At 32.7% G+C, this 21,632-nt stretch overlaps 2 protein-coding genes across 7 annotated transcripts; one reads left to right on the forward strand and one right to left on the reverse strand.

Annotated features, from left to right (window-relative positions):
* Positions 1-1,264: 1,264 nt before the first annotated feature.
* Positions 1,265-14,907, reverse strand: LOC131667631 (lethal(3)malignant brain tumor-like protein 3). Of its 5 annotated transcripts, none has more exons than XM_058941175.1 (16): positions 14,450-14,907; positions 8,443-8,755; positions 6,986-7,244; positions 6,590-6,835; positions 5,889-6,502; positions 5,463-5,785; positions 5,144-5,369; positions 4,864-5,062; positions 4,569-4,786; positions 4,221-4,449; positions 3,786-3,975; positions 3,585-3,706; positions 2,483-2,840; positions 2,328-2,402; positions 1,871-2,183; positions 1,265-1,779 (listed from the first exon to the last, which is right to left on the reverse strand). In XM_058941175.1, exons 2-16 carry the CDS (start codon positions 8,752-8,754, stop codon positions 1,654-1,656), a joined length of 3,810 nt encoding a protein of 1,269 aa, XP_058797158.1. In that variant the 5' UTR covers position 8,755; positions 14,450-14,907; the 3' UTR covers positions 1,265-1,653. The 5 variants fall into 5 exon arrangements, with proteins under 5 accessions (XP_058797158.1, XP_058797159.1, XP_058797157.1 ...); XM_058941176.1 differs by lacking the exon at positions 14,450-14,907 and adding an exon at positions 13,421-13,569; XM_058941174.1 differs by lacking the exon at positions 14,450-14,907 and adding an exon at positions 12,375-12,485.
* Positions 14,908-16,650: 1,743 nt separating this feature from the next.
* Positions 16,651-20,427, forward strand: LOC131667654 (protein-L-isoaspartate O-methyltransferase domain-containing protein 1-like). Of its 2 annotated transcripts, none has more exons than XM_058941224.1 (6): positions 16,651-16,957; positions 17,685-18,103; positions 18,188-18,322; positions 18,396-18,644; positions 18,832-19,386; positions 19,469-20,427. In XM_058941224.1, the coding sequence occupies exons 2-6, from the start codon at positions 17,797-17,799 to the stop codon at positions 19,924-19,926; spliced, it is 1,704 nt and encodes a 567-aa protein (XP_058797207.1). In that variant the 5' UTR covers positions 16,651-16,957; positions 17,685-17,796; the 3' UTR covers positions 19,927-20,427. The 2 variants fall into 2 exon arrangements, with proteins under 2 accessions (XP_058797207.1, XP_058797208.1); XM_058941225.1 differs by having other exon boundaries at positions 16,651-16,953.
* Positions 20,428-21,632: the final 1,205 nt, after the last annotated feature.

Raw genomic sequence — 21,632 nt, forward strand, 5'->3', positions numbered from 1 at the left:
AATGAGAAACGAAACAACACATTTGTTGTATTATTTATATTAATGATAATTAATTGGCTCTGCACCAGAATTGTTAAAACCATAAAAATTATACTATAATCTCAAGACTTGCGAACGAAATAGAAGCGCAGCTAAGTGTTATTATAATAGCGCGTACAACATATTCAATAATAATCTATATTGCGATTCTTGTAGAACTGTAGATTCGGGTAAATTTCATCGAATCCATTTGCATGTACAATAGGCAGACGTGAGAATACCTCCACACAATTTCGAAGGGAGTACTGCGTATATATGTAGTCATACTTGCCATCAAGCCTGCATCCGATAGGAGTGTAAATCCTAATAAGGAAAATGAACAAATTATATACGTTATTACTTGATTAATATACCAAATGCACGATATTAGAATTATTTTGCCTGAAAAATTTTTTTCCGCTATTACATGTATATTATACATTCAGAAATATATTATGATCATATGCATTAAAATGTTATTCTATTATAGTAGAAATGGAAGGCATGAATATTTTAGAAATATTTCTGTCATGTGCATTGTACCTCTTTGTCTTACAATGTTGTTTTTCTGAAACAGATACATCATTGACATCGTTTGAAATATAATTCAAAGACTTTTGATAACAGAATAAAAATAATGGTTTGAAATGCTATAATTCATTTTATTCTATTGACAATTTATAGACTGAACTATTATTACATGATTATTTATTATAAAATATATTTTCATAAATTCCAAACATAAATACTAGTCTGTTGCTATATCTTATCATGTTTTTCAGTACGTGTTATAGCCTTTTATTCTCAACTCACCTACAATAAATTAGAGCTTAATCAAAGGTTGAAAAATTATTGAAGGAAAACTATATAAAAAAAGTCTTTGAATTTATATCACACTTTTTGAATCATAATCATATCAATACATATTGATAAGTAACAATTCAAAATTTAAGCAATTGGACCAGAAATAGATAATTATTTATGCAGACCATATTATCTGTAATACAAATGTTTTTTTAAATAAACCTGTCTCCAATACTTTCCACGATGAATAAGATTTAATAGGGAAATTATTTCATATCAATTATAGCACTAAACAATTATTTCATAAGCAATAAATTGTTATTGGTCATATGAAACATTTGCAAACATATCAGTTAAGTGAAACAAAAATAAAATAAAATAAAAATCTCAGCGTAGAAATTATCTTAAAAAATAAAGTGACAAATATGTATTACAATATTTTTATTATGTATAACATATTTACATTTGTACAGTGATTATTTAGCAAACGCCAAATCTAAAAATATAAATAATAAGCGAATCGTAAGTACATACACATGATACGCACACGTAGTCTCACAAAACAATGAAGTCAAGGACATTAAATAGAATTGAAAACTATTTATATAAATTTCACGCGTGTGAAAATCAATTTAATAATGCCCTTTAACAAAAAAATTCATTTTACAAAATTCACAAACTAAAATCAAATTTATTCATCAATACAGGATGAACATTATCTTTTTTATATAAATCACTCGTTCATTCATTAATTAATTAATTCATTCATTCATTCGTTCATTCATTCATTCATTCATTATTAGCTAAAAATAATCTTCTAATAAAAGATTTTCACGTTACTCGCTTCCGTAATAAAACAATACTGTTGTAAAGCTTTATGGCTGGGCCTAATCTCAAACCCATTGTAGATACCAAATCTTCTTGAGTCAGCATGAGAAAACCATCGCCATCGAGATTCTGCAATAAAGATATATGATAAACGATAGTTATAATCATTTACAATTATAGTTAACAAGCGCTTTTAAATATATTATTTATTTAAACTTACATGCTTTCTAAAGACGCTACCAATTTCTCTGCAATTTGGTAAACTTTGAATAAACTTAATTACTTCCTCACTGGACCATCTCCGAGGATTTGTATTCTGTTTTGATACAACTCTATTTAAAGCATTACTATGCTTTGCCCATACATGAGGTGCATCCGGCATAGGATTATATCCCGGATTATAAACGGAATGATAAAGTTCCATCCGTAACTGCTTATCTGGCATAGTTGGAGCATATGGCGTCGATGTTGACGAAGTATTATGATTAGAAGTAAAGGAAGAAAGGCTATTTGATTCATCCTGTCCAAATTTCCTGAAAATAAAAAAATAATTATTGATAAACAATTGAATAGATTTTTTATTTTGTTTTTCAAAAATATTGCATTTGTCAGTTCAATTTTGAAATAAAAATCGAAAAATATTCTTAGAAATAGGCTCTGAATATCTTTATATCTACCTTTTCTTTCTTTTTCTATAGATTTCTTCTTCATCCGTTTGACCATCACTATTAATCCTCCATTTGCCACTCAGTCTGAAAAAAATTAAGATAAGTAAAGATGCTCAATAATTGATTAAATTTAAATATTTTACTTGTAAAATAAATATATATACCTTTCAGAAGTGTCAATTTTTTCATTTTTATCAGATGAATCGCCATCTTCTTGTTTGATAGTTTCGGTTTTAATTGGCTTTTCTTCGAAAGATAAAAGTCGTTTTTCAAAACGATCAGTCTTATTTTTCTCTAGTTTTTCTAGTTTTGGTTTTTCTACTGTGACTTCTTCATCGAAGTCATTCACTTCGTGTTTCAAATTTAATCGATCTGTAATCGTTTTTATTTTATTTATATTTTGTGGTGAGTATGGGCAACCTGAAGCAGAATTGTGCGTTGCAAATTTGGGTCCTTTGACATGTCCGATTCCTCGACAACCAAAAGTTCCACATTCTGGACGTTCGCTGAGGTTATCTTGAGCTAAATATAATAAGCAAATATTTTTGAGTTTATTTTTCCGATATTATTACAAGTGCAATTAATACGTTTACTATAGTTTAGATTACTTCGAGAAAAAATTTTGTCATTCATTGCATCAGGTTAAAAAAGTTATGAAATATAGTAAGAGCTTTCAACTTTCAATTGTTCAATTCTTACTTCTACTGAAATACTCTATTCATTTTGAATTCAGTTTCAGATCTCCAAATATAAAATATTATAATTGCAATAAACGATACTGTACAAATACATTTCTAAATTTAATATATCTAATGTATGAGTCATTTTAAAAATTAAACAAATTACAAAAATATAATCTGATTCACAATCAATAAAAATGTGAATTAATCAGAAAATACTTTTTTCATACTTTATACTTTCCTTATACTTTATAAAAATTTTTCAGAAAAGCTTTTCAAACTTACAAAATAATTATATTTTGTTCTCAATTCGAATTTTTCTTGTTAGATTTATTGTTTTATAATTTAAGATAATTGGAAAACAATAATATATATATATATATATATATATATATATAAGTTTAGATTTTGTTTAATAAAGTGAAGAAGAAACTATAATACCAAAACTAGAATCAACGCTTTTGGAACTGGGAGATATAATTCATGCATAGATATTTCTCCGATTTTTCGTCTTACAGAATATAAAAAAATTTTTATTTTTGTTTTTTTTTGTAAATGGATAAAAAAAGAAAAACGAGCAACTTACTCAATGGAGGTTCTAATGGATGGCCAGTTTTTGAACACCATCCCATTGGATGAATATCAGGCGAGTCATCATCAACCCAATATCCATGATTTTCAGGCCAGCCGTCAAATCGAATTTTGATCCTATTAGAAAAGCAATTCCTGTATTAGCTCGATTATTCTTGTTTTTTATTGAAAATATGTTTACGTTCATATAGCTTACATGTGATCTTTAACATCTTCAACAGTTGTGACTCTTATCAATTGTGGTAACCTCTTATCGACTGCTTCAAGCTTCATACAGCGTTTGAATGCGCAAGGTGGCCGTTGTTTAAAAGCTCGAGATGGAGCTGCGATACTACCAGTACTTTTTAAATACGCATCCCACGAAAAAGATTTTGCATCTTTGAAAACTGTAAATAAAAAATACAATATAGTATACATGTATGTCAATAATGCATAATAAAGTACTTATTAGTTATAGTTTTACATTTCAATATTATATGCATCGTTTACATTATCCATTTTAATACTATCTGTATTTCTTTTCAAATTTTTCAGAATAATATTCAGTTTTTATGACAAGTAGTAATAAGTATATAAATATATTTGTTGTTGTAATATATTATTTGTCTATAAACTCTGAAATTATACTCACAGTTAGGAGGTGTTAAACTACGTCCATTATGATGACACCAGCCGATTGGATGTATATATGGTGAGCTTACATCTGCCCAGTAATCATATACATCATCCCAAGAATCAAAATGCACAAGAATTCTTGAATCCATAACGTCTGCTACACTTGCCACACATACCAATGAAGAATGCTTACGATCGACAGCTTCAAGCTTCATTCCGACACGAAAACCGGTTGGAAGCATTGACTAAAACAAAGTTAAACCATTTAGAACTTCAAATAAACATATCAATTATACAATGACTTTTTCGATAATATTCATTTTCAGTAACAAACGATAGTTCGTGATTCTAATATTGTACTTACATTTCTGTTAGAAAAAATAGTTTTTGGAACTGATGTAGCTTTACAAATTTTGAGATAAGCGTTCCAATTAAAATTATCTTGAGTATAACCTTTAGGAGGCTGCAATTTGTGTCCATTTTTTTCTGCCCAGCCAACGGGAAAAATATCCATACTATCAGCATTGACCCAGAAATCAAAATTTTCTGCATACCCATCAAAATGCAATCGAAGTCTGTAACCTACAATTTAAAGTATTTTAATAAATTTATTTATTTAATAAGCTGAATAAGCACTCACAACACATATTAATACTTACCAACTACTTCAGCAACTGTCAGGACACAATAATGCGATGGATTATTTGGATCAATACCCTCCAATTTCATACTAACTTTAAAATTGTTTTTAGTATATGGGAAAGGATCCTTGAATAATTTGACTGGTGCTGCTTTGGTTTTCGTATGTTCAAGATATTTTGACCACGAAAATCCTAACTTGCCTGTTTGCCATGGGTACTGCAATATTCAATCAAAAGTATAATTATATATCATCATAGATGGAGCAATAATACTAATAACAATAAGTATAAGGCATACCTTTGACTCTGAATCCCCTTGAGTTTCGTCATCCATCAGAGAAATATTTGTATCTTTCGTATCTTCATCTGTATCAGGCTTGGACTTTTCTTCCAATTTGTCAAATGTATCTTCACTGTCTTTTGACTTGTCATCATCGTTTGCCTTTGAACTGAGGTCTTTATTTTTTTCTCTTTCTTGTTCTTGAAGCAATTTTTTCCGTCTTTTCTTTACTTTCATTTCTTTACTATTAAAATAAATCAAAATAATTATTATGATATAAGAATTATTTAAAGATTAGAGTTAGATATTTGACAATTGTACGTGTTCTTTTACATACTTTAGTTCTTTTTCTTTGCGTAACTTTTGTTGTCTTAAATCTTCAATGTATTCAGAACACGAAGGGCTGCAAGAATTTGGGGTATGAAATTCTGATGCTAAACCATGACAACCACATCCCTCACAACAATAGAATGTGTCTGCTGATACAGATCTTGCTTTTTTATCCCCTAGCTTTTTTTCGTTCACTGTAGTTGGAGAGCAACTCTTAGAAGAACTTTGTGTTAGGCATTTGTTTTCTTTGTCACCAATATTACTATCTCTATCCTGCTTGTTGTCTCCTTCGTCGACAACTTCCATCAATCCAAATTCATTCATACAAAACTGCATAAAATATAATATTAAAGAAAATAGAAACATGATGTATCTTTTAATAAGTATTATTAAATAAGTATTATTAAATTAATAAGTATTAATACTACTTTACCTTCAGATTACTACCAGGTAATGAACCGACACCATCTTTCCATTCTAAGGCTTTCGTGGCATCATAATTTGAATCATTCTGAAATAAAGTTGTCTGAGCTTTAATTTCTTCATTACTTTGTTTTCCATTAACTTTTTCACATTTCTCAATAATTTCAATCTCTTGACTATTTAATTTTCTAATAATTTCATCTGATATGGAAGGACGTTTAAGTTTTTTCTCTTCACTTGGAACAACTTCTATAAATGTTATATCATCATCGCTTTCTTTGCCTCTCTTCTTGTCTTTTTCTTGTGTCACGTCTGGACTACTCAGCGTATAACTAGTCATTTCCGACGTGTCTTGCAAAGAAGATTGTAAATCTTGCTTTCTCACTCGGACTTTTTCTCCTGACCCACGTAGTATATTGCTAATTGTTTTTTTCCGTTTTTCAGAATTATTGTCGTCTTTTTTAGGAATAGGAGTTATTACTGCCGAATCTGGATTTTCAGTTATTTGTATACTATCTGATGAATTACTATTACTTTTTGGCCCATTTAATAAGCTCATCTTAGATATTGGATGTAATGGTGGAGGGTTAGATGCCGCGTTTGACGTCTTCGATTCTCTCAGAACTAAAAATTAGATATTGATATAAAAATGAGATGATACAATATTAAAGTAATAAATAGATGAAATATAATATGACCAATACAACATACCTGTTATCGCACCGGAATTAATGTGACCGTTATTATATTTGAGGTTCAAGTTTTGTTCAAGACCGAGTCTCTTCTTTGTAATGGAAACACTTTGTTGTGGAATACTCATAGGCAATATGATATTGGTCATATGCTTAGGAGTTTGATTCTGTACATTCCTAGTTGTTGTATTAGCTGTTGGAGTCACATGTGAAATAACTGGTGCAATAACTAGTTTTTGTGAAAGCTGTGCTGCAGATATTGATCCTTCATGGACAAAATTATAAATAAAATTAAAATTATCACATTTGATTACTTAAATGATAAATCAGTTCAAATTCATATTAATTTTTTAAAGTAAGAAAAAATGAATTATACTCAGATTTTAGTTTATCGTAATACGTTACATTAATTTACCTTGAGGTATTACAACTGTTTCTTGAGGTTTAGGTTTAATAAAATAAGCAATACTAGGTGCTGCCTGAGTGTGAATCTGACTCTCTTGAGATGTACCAAGAGGCATTATCTGTGCACTAGATGCATTAGACTTACGTACTAAAATATGTTTCTGAGTTTGTGCAGGACTTGCAGGATTAACAGAATTTATTTGCCTTCGAATAGTGATTGGCTGTGCAATTTGATTTTGACCAACTTGACTGAGGCCTTGCAGTACAATCTGCAAAAAAATGTAAAAAGAGAAGGATAACACTAAGTTATTGTTATTTTAAGGAAAGATCTAAAAACATTAATTGAATTTTCAGGAAAACTATATATTTCTAAAATAAACAACAAAGTTTTTATCGACAAGAAATGATTCACATATCTGTCACTATGAGATGTTGATACAAAACTATTTAAAATTATTGATATTACCAGTATCTTTTTAATAATGCTCTGTAGTAATTTTAAATTATGATACATTTTTAACATAAAAGTATCTTCACAATATTACATTACAAACAAGTATCATTTTAATAATGTTGTGATTATCAAAGTAAATAAAAGTATACGTATATTACTATGATAAGCTATAATAAAAAATTATTTAATCGATTTTTTCAAATAATAAACTAAAAATATTAACTTTTTCCATCGGATTTATATAAACAAATAATCTCTAATTATAAATTCAAGAAATTATGTAATAATTTAATGTTGAATTCATATTAGAATTATATTTGTTCAAAACAGCGAAAAAAAGATGAACAATCAATAACTAGGTTAAAAATGTATAATAGTCATGCAGTGAAATGTTCCATATTACTCAGATTGCCCTAATTTACCTTTTTTATAAACGTCAAAATTAACAAAGAAAATGAATAGATACAACATCTATAGCAAATTATTGTTTATCATTACAATTATAAAAAAAAGAGATAATGAAGCTTTTCGAACGTAAAAATCATTGACATACGTAGCAGTCGAATAAAAATTACGAAATCAACGAAGAATCCCGACGAGCAGGTAGGAAAATAACTATAATGGCAAGATGTATTAAGAACGAAGCAAAGTATACTTATAGGCACGGATAATGTTGGATATTTACATGACTTTATATAACAGTTAAAATTGTCTGGATGAATGCACCGAAAATTTGACCCTCAAAGTGTAGTGCAGAGACACGCGTACTTTTAGTGAGTTTTCAGACGAGCGATAGTAGTAGCAGCATGGAAAAGCAAATAGTGAGTGGAAGCACGCGAACGCCAAGACGAGAGCGAGTCCTATTTAGTATAGGCTTAATAGCACACTGCCGAGGCATGAGAGGTATAGTAGCACGTCAGTGCAACGCACGCAGCCGCGTAAAGGTGCGTACACAGCGCCCGGCGCGTATCTTCGAATAAGCAGGTGCAGCTGTCAATGAGAGGAAAACGTACCTGATTGAAAGCAGCGATCTGCGACTTGTTGACCACGTGGAATTGCGATTGTTGCTGATTCAAGCCGTTGCCGTTCTCCGAGTTGCTCTGTTGGATGTACAGCATCGACATTACATGGGTGGCTGCTGGATCTTCGGCGTTGGCGGTGCCAGAGGCGACGGTCGCGCAGGCTGTCGTCGTTGCTGCTCCTACCGCTGCTGCTGGACAATTGCTGCCCACGCTGCTGTTGCCGACTACGCTTGGCAAGACTGCAGCAGCAGCTAGCTCCTCTAAACACTTTTCGCCAGTGTCTTCAACAAGGATCTCCTCCATTCTGTAATCACACACATTTCACGCGCGTACTTGAAAAAAATGCACATACACATTCTCGCTTATCGAGCATATCATTGCCGGATTGCCCGCAAGTGAGCTACATCTCGTTAGTCATTTGCGATTCTACGAGTGACTTGATAATCATCGTCTCTCCACTCGTTCAACGTTACATTTTTCAAACTTCTCTTCACGCTCATCGCTGTGCCCAGTGCAGCTAGAGCGATTAAGATGAAGCTGAGCTATGTAGGATATTGATTTTGATCAAAAGAAATAATTAGAGCCAGCCAATGCTCTCAAATGTTTTATATGTCACGCAGTTTCAGAATTTTCTATGAAAAATCAGTTTTATGCAATTTGCAATTGAAACAGAAACTATCTGCAAGATGAACACGTGCAACGTGAATTCCAATGCAATATGGTCATTGCAGATGGTCTCGTGATCCAATCGAACTGTCGTAAGCGACGAATATGTTGTTGAATAAAGCTCATCCGAGTTATACAAGCAATAAATGCGATATAAATGTTGTGTACTGAAACAACCATCCGGATGGCTTACAAGCAGGTAATAATTTTCTTTAATGATCCCTGATAAAACTAATATGAAAGCCGCTTCGATCAATGACACTAACGAGGACATTCATTGTCAAATCCAACATGACGGATAATTTTCACGATTGGTTCTAAAGACTCGACGAACAGGTGTAAAGCAGTTGGCGAACAAAGAAAATTGTATGAGATAATGTAGCAGGGTGTCATTACAGCGATCACATGATCGACGTGTGAGTGGCCCAGGTGAGCAGCCGAAATCGCTATCGAATCGTCCATCGTGTCCATCGAAGCTAAAAGACTGCTTTGCGGCCAATCGACATCCGATCCCTCCCTCGCAGCAATGCTGGATGCCCACAAATATGTATGTTACAACGTCGTCGTCGTCGATCTAGACCATTGTTGTGCATGCCGACATGGAAGCGAGAGACTCGGCAAGCGACGACGCTGGCGACGACGGTGATGGTTTTGGTGTGCACGGAAAAAATCGATGGCTCTATCGCGCGCGCACAGCAGCTCGACCAGCTCGACTTCACGCGGTACGTGCTAGGCACTATCTAAAGACACGGCAACGAGAGAACGTTCTTGCCGCAGCGCTTCGATTATACCGAACACACGTGCGCGCCGCGGCAGAGTCTCTCTCACCAACGAGTATTTTTCGCTTTGCGAGCACGGCTTTTTAAATTTGCTGCTGACGATTCCGACGACTCACTTGGCAAATGCCAGTGGTTTTTATATTGGTTCAGTTCCCCCGAAGACGATCGCGCCAAGCGAGAACGCACAAGCACAGAGACGAAGCTTACTCGCGCACCACACTCGAGCGTTTGTCTTGAGACGCTACTCCACCGAGCGAGCTGATTTCACCGGGAAACTGGTCACCTGCAGCCGTGCGCGTTAAAGTCTACATACTTCGCGTCTGCGTATCCGAGCAACAGAGCAACTTGGGGAACCACCAGGCAACTCGTTTGGACGAACAACCGACGCACGCTATTCTCCTCCTCGAGGCACTCGCGCCTACTACCAAATAACGAAGCAGACGTCGACAAAAGCACGTACGCCACGGTCTGTCCGAGATGCGATTTCAAAAATTTATCCGTCGACGGCTTTTCAAAGTGTCGCCCGAGCCTGATGATCCACGCGAGTGATCCGTTTTTCACGCTGGGCCGCTGCTGCTGCCAAGCTACCAGCACTCGCACCAGCACTCGAACAAGCACTCACTGACTCGCTTCACGGCGCGGCCCGAAATCCACACCTACACACCAATTCCTAGTTGTGTGCGAGTATACTTGTAGTTGCGCCTTGCAGCGTTGCCGTGCAGCGCGCAAATCGCGAAAGCGCGCCAAGTTCAAATGCCCGCTCGATGCCATGTCGCCTGTGTGCAGCTTGTCGCTTGATTCGTCGTTTAGTCGCGTCCTACGCGCTGACGACCTGATCGCCGCCGCAATCGTTGCAACTTGCACGTGTACCACGACAGTGCGCGAATGAAACTCTGTCTTGTTATTGCCTAAAGACTCTATGGGTAACACTGGTGCCATTACATTTCTATTTTTCATGAAAAGTTGTTGACGCGCGTAGATAAATGTCGTTGAGAACGCACTTGAAAGATCGCAAAGATCTATTGCAATGCGAATGATTATTGCAAAAAAAAACGAATATTTGTTTATAGGAACGCTCGTGTGGATAGCTCAAAGCTTCTTCCTCGTTACGGAATATTTTCTAAGGAAGCTAACACCTTGCTCCCCATCGCTTCGGCTTTCATGAAAATCAATTGCAAATTCTTTAATGTGCGCTACATTACTCACATCCTTCCTATACCATAAGAATTTCGCTACAGATTTTAAATGGATACACGTGGTTGCAAGCTTGACACGTGTTATTTTATTGTATTATTTTGTTATTTTGTTGAAATTGATCAACGCACATTTACGCACATCTACATCGGCTACACGAGATAGACCAGGCGAGTTGATGCAGATGGCGCTTGAGAAGGGCAGATCCGTACACGATACGTTGGCACCTAGTCACTGCCACAATGAATCAAGAGAAAATTTCAATAATAGAATAGATATGTTAAGCAATGTCAATAGTTACTTTATTTTAGCTACTTACAAGCACTTTCTATCTTGCATATTCATCGACCGACACTTCTACACACATACTTGTTGAACGAAAGCTTAACCTGCACTTTTTCAACACACCACTTCGCGTTATTTCTTACGTAGCTTTTATTCTTATTGTTTGAACCACTATCTTTTACAATTGCTGCAATCTTTAAATTTCCATGGGAATACTCTTGTTATTTCAATTTGAAATAAACGTAGTTCTTGAAGTAACAATAACAAGAAAATAGCAACGTTATAGTTATATTTTATAAATATGTTGTTAAATGTAAAAGAAACTGTAAGGATTGTTTGAGTGGATTTTATTGTAAACGGATCATATGAAAAAATAATTTTATAAGCTGAGCATTAACACTTATTAGAGAAAATTGACAAATTTGCCTGTAACTTGAATTCAATATCAGGATTTGGACGGCATTATTATCGTATAAAAATAAACTAGAATTTCATAAATGTAATAATGAAATTTGATGCTTCGAATGCTCGTATGGTAAAATTAGAACAACGTTAGCATCAAAAAGTAGTATACAATCAGCATTCTGCATTTTAGCGCAGTTGAAGAGTGATTGCATAATAGGCGGAACTACACGTATTCCACCGTGTTATCTTTTTCAACTTTACAACAATTTTTTTTATCTGGATTTAAGCCATCAGTTGAAACTTCGTCTAAATAAATTATGATACTAGCTAATAATAAAAATAGCTAAAATGAGCATGACAGTGCAAATGGATTAAAAGTGAAAATTATTAAAGACGATTGACAAGAAAATTTGGTAGACACTGTATAGCTACATATACACGTACACGTGATTAAAAATTGACTAATAAAAACCAAACGTAAAATCTTTGAAATCGTATAGAAGTTGCTTATTCAACGTCAGCATCACTTCTAAGTATTTTGGAAAAAGTAATTGAAAGAAACGCATGAAATATGGAATAGTGAATAATACTCACAACCATTTGCAGATTCGTTTTTTTAACAGGGCATCACTTTGAAATACTTCCAGAAATTAAATAAAGCAACAATCAGTTAATGAAAAGGCTCGTAGAGTAAGAGTGGTTTTCATGAAACTACAACGCCACAGCTCGTGGAAACGGCCAACTACAGTAACCAATAGCATAACGGTAAATCTTTCTCTCCACGAGCGGGACGCGATCGATTCGTCCAGCGGTGCGCGCGCGTTTGGTATCCAAGGTCGTATGGCGCGCACACCAAACTACTTTCTTTTTTTCTTCTTTGTAATTCTATTATTGTAAATATACTTGTTCTAAACTGCCTTAAAAGTATATTGATGACGGCGTATCTTCGGACGCCATTGCTGATCTCAATTCCAGTCTATTTTACAATTAAAATTTTCCTCCGAAAAGTGCATCAATCTAAGGAGACTACAGCACTTGTTACATTTTTCAGTAAAATTCGTAAATAACGCAACTTTCATAGTTTAATTATATTTTTTCTCATTCACGACTTTCCAGTCAAATGATGACGAATTTTAAGTTTTAGTTTAAGAAAATAACAGCAGCGTCTAAAAATCTTTACGAAACTGCGCAAAAATTAATTGCAGTCAATAAAACTGTAATTAACAGGCATTTTCATTGCACGGTGTTATCATTGACAATTATCCTGATGCATCTTAACAATAGATAATGATACACAATACGCACTCTTAAGCTACTTTTTTATTATGCTACTTATGTCAGCTTTTGGTAACTTCAAATATGCATCGCGCAACACGGCCTATGACTCTAACCTATAAAACTCCAATTTAAACTGCAAGTGTAGTTTAACACTTTTTTTCAATATTGTCTTACACGCAAATATAATTTATTTAGAACTGTAAGATAAACCTCTAAAATATTTTTTAAATAAAGATTTTTTCGTTCAATTCTTTTTTAATTTAAAATATGAATAAACTGGAGATAAATTCACATCTCAGAATTCTATCAACGAAATTAGACGTTTTATGCGTACTACATAATATAGTATTTTTTTTACTTACAGATATGATACTTTGTACTTTGAGGACAATTCTTGCACTTTGGCTTCCCGATAACAATAACTAGAATCACAACTTTATAAGCCGCGGCAACGTGTAAAAACAAGCATGATCACTAAAACTTTTATGGAAATCCAAACAAGTTTAGCGTAGGTCATGCGCGTGGGCACGCACTGTATATATATATGCGAAAATGAAGCCCGCTCTTGCTCTCGTCTGGACGATTTTCCCCGCCACGAAGTCTCCTCCCCCGCACAATGATTATTCGCTATCTTTTTCTCCCTCTCCCTTTCTTCTCTCTCCTCACTCTCGGTCTGTCTCTCTTGCTCTCTCTTTCTCTCTCTATCTATCTCTTTCTCTTTCCCGCGTGTACTACGACCATGCGTATTGTGTAAATGTGTATTCAGCAGTATTCAGTAGCTTCACACGGACAGGTAATGCGCATGCGCGCCAAAGGATCGCCCTTTTCGCAAAAATTTTGCAACATCCACATCGTAGCTACATGTGTATGTCATGTATGTTTAATCAACATGTATTATAATATTTCAACATTTTATTACATGTTAATTTACTACAGCACTATTACTAAATGTTATGCATATCCAGTAACTAGGCTTTGTTCATTCTAGTATTTTCGAATTCGTCTGTTTAATTCGTCACGTTTACGTACGAGTTACCGAGATTTCGTAGAATTAAAATAAATCTAATAGCATTTTTGTTGCAATATAAAGTTTGACGTGCACAATTGCCTTGAGACTGATTTTGATAGAAAATTTCATATCCATATTCAAGAACTTGCAATTTTTTTTACCTGCACTATGAACGATGTACCAAAGAAACTATGCTAACAATTTCACGCATATAACCACGCGACGAATATACTGAATTATCTCTAACTATATCTATCATTACAAAATTTTGATATAAGTTCACCATATCAATCTTTTTATGTTATCCAATACAATTAATATTCTCGATAAGCTTGTTTCGTCCTTTATTTTGTGTGTGCCCAAAAAGAATATAAATACTCACTGCAATATCGGCGAAGAGTACTGCGAAGTGTTGCTTGAAGGTTTGCGTTGATGTATGATCGACAAATTCGCCACTAAACTGACTTTTCATTGAAAAATAGCAAAAAGAGGGAACGGCCGGGACTTGCAGTCGGCTCGCGGACGCTTTAATAGCGAAGGGAGAAATGCAGGAGCATCACCAACTCTGCGAACCTTTATGTCACTGAACGGCACACAGTCTGGAATTAAAGTAAAGTAACCATCTAAAATTAAAAGATTGTACTTCGATAATTTTTGAATTAAACAACTGATTACTTTTTTTGCACAAGTACCACTGGATTTCGTGAGTAGTGTAGTGCTCTCACGTTTAAAAGTTGTTAGGTCGCCATCAGCTTTCGATTGCAGGTGTGTGCATGAGTGGTGTATACAACACACACAAGCGTGTGCTTCAGTTCAATCGTTCGAAGACAAAGCTGCGCATGCGTCTTGACACTCAATCTTGACGATTTTCGGGTTCAACACACACGTCGTGCTAATATTACGCGAGTGCAAGGGAGAAAAAAACAAATGCCTGGAAGATTCTCTCGCGATCTTATAGTCATAGCTATATAACTGCCTTAAGTCTCATCATTTTTCTCTTCCTTTTCCCTTTATTATTTATCTTTGTATTTTTGACCTGTTTGGTAAATATTATTTTATTTGTTCGATTTACATCAGCATCTTGATCTTCATAAAATCTACCATTAATCTATGTATTATCTAGAATAAGTACATACGATTACATACGTATCCACATTTGGTTTTACAAGAACCATTATATAATTTTTTATTTTATTACAGTTTATAAAATAACACTTATGACTTTACGTACTTGGATAAATAAGCTATTTTATAATTTACAGATCTACAAAAAATTATCTTGTAAATTATTTTTACAGATGTAATAGTTTATGAAATATATAATTACTATCTATTATTATCTGAGAAATTATGAAAAACAAAATTAACTAGACTAAAAATATTTGTACTATTCAAAGACTAGTTAAATAATTTTACTATACGGTTTTGAAACCATATCTATTAGAAATAATATAAAATAAACTGTTAATATTCAGTTAAAACATGCGTACATAGTTCAAGGCGCCGAACCGGAGTTTTAAATAAAATTTCGTCCTAATACCGTTTGATTACTTACGTTACAGATCAATTATTTTTCATATCTTTTATGAATGTATTACCGAATTATCCTATTTAAAAAAAGGGAATCTTCGCACCTTATATGCAACATGATTGGTTCATACAAATAAAGAGCGCGAAATTTTTAATTTTCATATACTTTAAAATAGTTGCATTATAAATCTAGAAGTATGTGATTTACATTTTAGCAATAAATTCGCTTTATGAATAATCAAAGTAGATAATAATCTACAAAAATGGAAATATACAATTAATAAATCATTTTAAGATAATAGAAGGTTATATTTCGATATCAGTATAAATCAATAATTTTATAACCATCTAAGATACTAAAATTAATAATGTCTTAAAATTTGGTTGAAATAAAGAGAAAGTGAATAGAATAGAATGATGGAAAATATATTCTTATCTTTCGTAAACTGTAAATTTAGAGGTAAGTGGACAACGGAAACTATAATTATCAGAATATTGAACTTATTAATTTGGGAAAGTGTTTACGGGTGTTTTCAATGAAGCAACAAAAAAACATACTTAATGCATAACCCGTACTAACATATTACTTTTAGGTATGCTAGGTTCACTATCTTACAATAGTATAATAACCTTAATATATTTTATCAATTACGAGTTTAATTAATTTTTTAGATTATTTTTCCGATACATCTAGATTAAATGAGTTCATCAGTTATTGTGAAAAAATCAGTGTCAATTTTATTTTTGTTTCATTAATAAATATCTATGAATGTAGTGTTTCAAACAGCATGATTTGTCTATGCGTACCAATAGAATCTTAAAATTGTCATGTAAAAGGTTCAAGTAATTTAATAAATAACAAAAGAAAAATATAAAAGAAAGAACGCGTGAAGTGCTCTAAATATTAGTGGAGTAAAATTGAGAATAGAAACTCGAACAAGAGAAAGAACGAGACGGAAATAGACTGGATTCTAACCTAATAATGTGCTCAAGACAAAGACGGAAGTACGCAACTACGAATTGGCGCTCCAAGCTAATGCCTATAGTGTCGAGCGTGCATGTAGTGCGTCATATTACGGTCCACCGATAATGGTCGCATACTGAAAGAAAAGAATTGTGTGACACTCAAAACGATTCCATCAATTAACGAGGCCAAAGAATGTCTATCAATTTGTCGAAACGGATTTAAAAAGTATAGTTTAAAAAGTTGTCATCATCAGCTGATACCCTCACGATCGTATATAGAACTGCAGCCATTATCAACGACGAAAGTTGCCAAGACGGACAAGAATAACAATAACAAATCCAAGCTATCTATCATATAACTACAACTGATATCACCGCAAAATGTTGTTTGTGGGTAAGACATTATATTTTATTATCGTTATTAATGTCAATCCATTAATGCAGAGCAGATTGCTTGCATATTTCTCCACTCCGCGGACAAGAAAGCTATTTATACATTTTTTAAGCAGTACAATGCGCATTAGTTTCTAGTTTTTGTGTATATCTATATAGGAATGGTGATGAATATTTATGTTATATAAGTAAATGAACCACTGTGTTAAGCTTCATTTTATCTACATAAATGTATGTTATTATGATTTTGGAAAATTTTGATAGTATGGCGTCACATCGATTAAACTATGGAACTATGGTGTGTGTTATATATATATATATATATATATATATATATATATATATATATATATATATATCTTGCACGAGCGCCCTCTTATACAACGTATGTGCCACTATGTGAGATTTCATGACAGAGATGTAAACAATCCAAGAATTCGATTTCTTTAATCAGCAAAAGATATGGCTGCGTACTTTGTGATCAGGTTTTTTTTAATTTTTTTAATTAATAACGTGCTCATTTGCGGACGTTAAGCTGGACATCCACTTCAATCTAGCGATTCATTACATTAAATAAACATCTGTACATCGGAAAAAATAATTTTCCTGCACAAATATCTTATTATTTTTAGCTCTAAGAATAGTGTTTAATCGTAGTATAAAATATTAGCAAGCATCTATGAAAATTATGTTATAATTACTAATATATGATTATTAATTTTTTTCAGATATACAGTATTCATTGGTTTAATATATACTCATCAAAATGCTAGTAGCAAGAGTATAACTTACCAATTAAATAGTTTTGATTAAATAAAGTTAAGAAAATCATATGTAAAGATGGGAGGTGCATTTAGTAGTGGGCAAGACAATGATGAACTTGTAGACAATCTTGTTGACTCTGGATATATCAGATCAAAGAACATTGAACAGGTCTTTAGAGCAGTTGATAGAGGAGATTATTTTCTTTCCTCACACAGAGATAGTGCTTATAAAGATTTTGCTTGGAAGCATGGTAATATACATTTGTCAGCACCATGCATTTACTGTGAAGTCATGGAAGAACTTGCTCTCAAACCAGGGCTTAGCTTTTTGAATTTAGGTTCTGGAACTGGATATTTAAGTACTATGGTAGGCTTGTTATTAAGTAAGTATATTTAATCTCCATAGTGTTATTATCTTGTGTTTTAACGTTTTCCAAATGACAATGGATTTTTGTTTGTTATTATAGCCCAAAATGGTACAAATCATGGTATTGAACTTTACGAAGATTGTGTTAGATATTCATATGATAGACTAGATGAGTTCAAACAAAAATCTTTGGCTCTCGATGAGTTTGATTTTTGTGAGCCAACTTTTGTTCAAGGTAAAAAAATTAGTATAATTTTGCAATGCTACACTGACTACTCAATGAATTACTATCATAATAATTTTTACAGGGAATTGTTTGAGTGCAGTACCTGGACGTAGATATGATAGGGTATATTGTGGAGCAACATGTCCTGAAACTCATGAAGAACTAATTAAGGAGTTTGTGAAAGTTGGTGGTATTTTAGTCATGCCTTATAAAGACCATTTAGTCAAAATCAAGAGGGTGGATGAGTCTAAGTGGGAACAAAAAATAATACTGCCAGTTTCTTTTACTACTTTGATTATTCCCCCAGCAAACGAGTCACCATGTCAATTACGTAAGCTAGAAATCTTGATTTTCAATAATTAATCTTGGATTCGTTTACTTACAAACTAAAAAATGTATTACTACTTCATTGTTTACTTCAGGAATATACAAAATTTCCTAATGAAATTATATGATTGAATATTTTTATTCAGATTTAAAAAAATTTAACGTCTAAATAGTGAAAATTACAATTTCAGCTGATTGTCATCCACTCTCTTTACAAGAGTTATGTCGTGGTAAAATTCGCAGGCGACTCCGCCATAATGTTTGGGTAGAACACACAGACTTGGAAACGCGAAAATCGATCTCGTCCCAAAGGTGCCGACCAAGTCCACCTCATCAAAATCTACGTCAATACGTCATACCAATTTTCGAAGAATCTGATGAAAACTTATCAGACGATAATGAAGAATCTCGCGTACGTGAGAATCAACTGTTACTTAGCGTTGACGGTCCACCAGGTGAAAATTTGCGTACTACATTACAATTTGTACGGGCTGTCATTCGACCGAACAATACCGAAAACGGCGATAATGATAATGATGAAGATGACTATATCAATTGGCCTTACGAAGAAGAATCTCCGAGTACAGAGGAAGATACTCACTGTGATACTAATTTTAGTAGTGAGAGGGAACGACAGGACTCTGAGAGCAGCTCCGAGCAGGATTCGGCTTGCGAAAAATTTCAGTCCGAAGAAAATAACGATGATAATATCGATAAACTCGATGGAAGGCCAGGACCAACTTCTGGTAAAAATAACTTTTAATCTTACATTATACTTCTTTCTGATTTTAATGTCATCGTATTGATCTTTGTTCGCGTTTTGTACAGGTTTTTCCGCTTATTCAAATATGAGTGAGAGTGAGAGTGATCAGGATGATGACAACGAACGCAATGCAAATCGCGAGTCTCGTTCATCTTCAGATCATCAATCAACAACTACACATAGAAAAAAACAAAATCGTAGAGACAAAGGTGACAGTGGTATTGTGGACGATGTTTGCAATGCTGGAAACGATGAGGCTAGTTTTAGTTCCGATTCAGAATTTGCACATGGAACACCAGTGAAACACAAGCGCAGCTCCTCCAGTACACGAGATAATAACGACAGAGATAGTGAGCCGACCAGCAAACGCAGCCCATTAAAAACGTTAAATTGCAGTGATAATCTATTCACAGGTCATTATGTCGATACAAATGCTTTTTCGTCTTACATGAAAGAGAAAATACACCAATTACCTCTGCCCTACTCTGTCAAGTTATATGTAAATTACAATCGAAATTTGTAATTTTTATAGACTATATAAGTTTGAATAGAAGTATGAGAATACAGTACGAATGATTTGATGCTATTTGAAGTTTTAAAAGTATAAAAAGATCGCCTAATCTGTAATTTTGTATTTCTTAAAATTATACTTTCGAAGTAAAAAATGCTACTCGTTATACTTTCTGAAATGATATTATTTTTCAATGTACTTGATTTAAGATATATACATATATATATAGCATATAGCATATATAGCATATATAGCATATATATATATATATATATATATATATTATGAGAAAGATTCAAATACGCCGTTTTATGCATTTTATTTTATGGATTATCTTTGAAATATGTATGTATATATGCACATATAGACATATATATGCTCGCGCGCGCGTGTGTGTTTATAATTCATCTAAATACTTGTTATAACTTAAACTTTATGTAGATATATTTTTTAAATAAATAAGAATGTAAATAAATTTGAAATGGAAGGCATGGAAATAATATCGTTAAATTATATTTTGATTTGCTCTAAATTAATTTTCCTGTTGATTGTAACATAATTAGAATCATACAAAATGTTATATTACAAATTCATATTTAAAAATACTATATTTTTTATTCCATAAAGTCAACATTAGTGAAAAAATTATTGCTGCTATATATTAATCACGAAGAGTTTTTTATGATAATTATCGTATTTTTCGCACACAATTGAAAATTTTGAAATAAAGTTATTGAATTTGTGGCAAAAAAATTTCAATTATAAATGTAAAATGCGCATATCATAAATGCTGAATAAATGAGTCCATTATCGAATTTAAATATTAAATACTCTTACGGATTATAATTAAATGTATTTTTGTAATTTAAGTTTTAATTTCTTATAAGTTTAATGGGTTAGATAGAAGGTAAAAAATTAGTAAAATATAATTGAATTAAGCTTTATAAATTTTTCGATTATTGTTTGCACGATTTCGGCTAAGATCATTTGGAAAGATTTATTAAAAAAAAACTGTCTATCTTCAAACAGAGCGTATCAATGCAATATGGGAAACTAATCTATGTAAATGACAGTTTTATTTAAATTAACTTAAAATTATTAATCGCATGGATTAGTTTTAATTTGTAGATAATTTTAATTTTTGAGATACCATGTAACAAAATGCTGTTAGGTACAATCGTTTCTTATCGTTTTATCTTATATTATGAAAATTTTAACGGTTCACGAATGATTCACTCAACAGCTATATGGAAAATCTATATAGCCTAAATCAGTAACAGATTATTTTATATATTTTTATAAAGCCTATGCAAGTTATACGTGTACATACTATTTTTTTTAATCTGTTATTACATAATATAATAGTTATTCCTATTGACATCGGTGTCACTGTATGAAAGCTTATCTACAAACTTTTACCTAACGTTTAATTTATTTACTGGGATAAAAATTAATGTAGTGATATGAAGAAAATGTTAATGGAAAAAGATATTAATTAATTACACAGATTTATGATTAATTTTTAGAATGTAATGGAATACAATTTTAAGTACAATTTGTTGGTCAATGAACAGTTTTCAAAGCTGAAAAATGTTATATAATTGCACTGAAAACAAATTTTGAAACACGAGGAATACTTTTAACATGCAATTTCCTTTAGTAACTAGATCGTTTCGTTGCAAGGAAATATTACCTTTATTACGTAAAGAATACTTTTG

This window comes from Phymastichus coffea, unplaced genomic scaffold (genome assembly GCF_024137745.1).
Source record: "Phymastichus coffea isolate CEN01 unplaced genomic scaffold, Cenicafe_Pcof_1.1 PCOF00069, whole genome shotgun sequence".
Taxonomy (NCBI): domain Eukaryota; kingdom Metazoa; phylum Arthropoda; class Insecta; order Hymenoptera; family Eulophidae; genus Phymastichus; species Phymastichus coffea.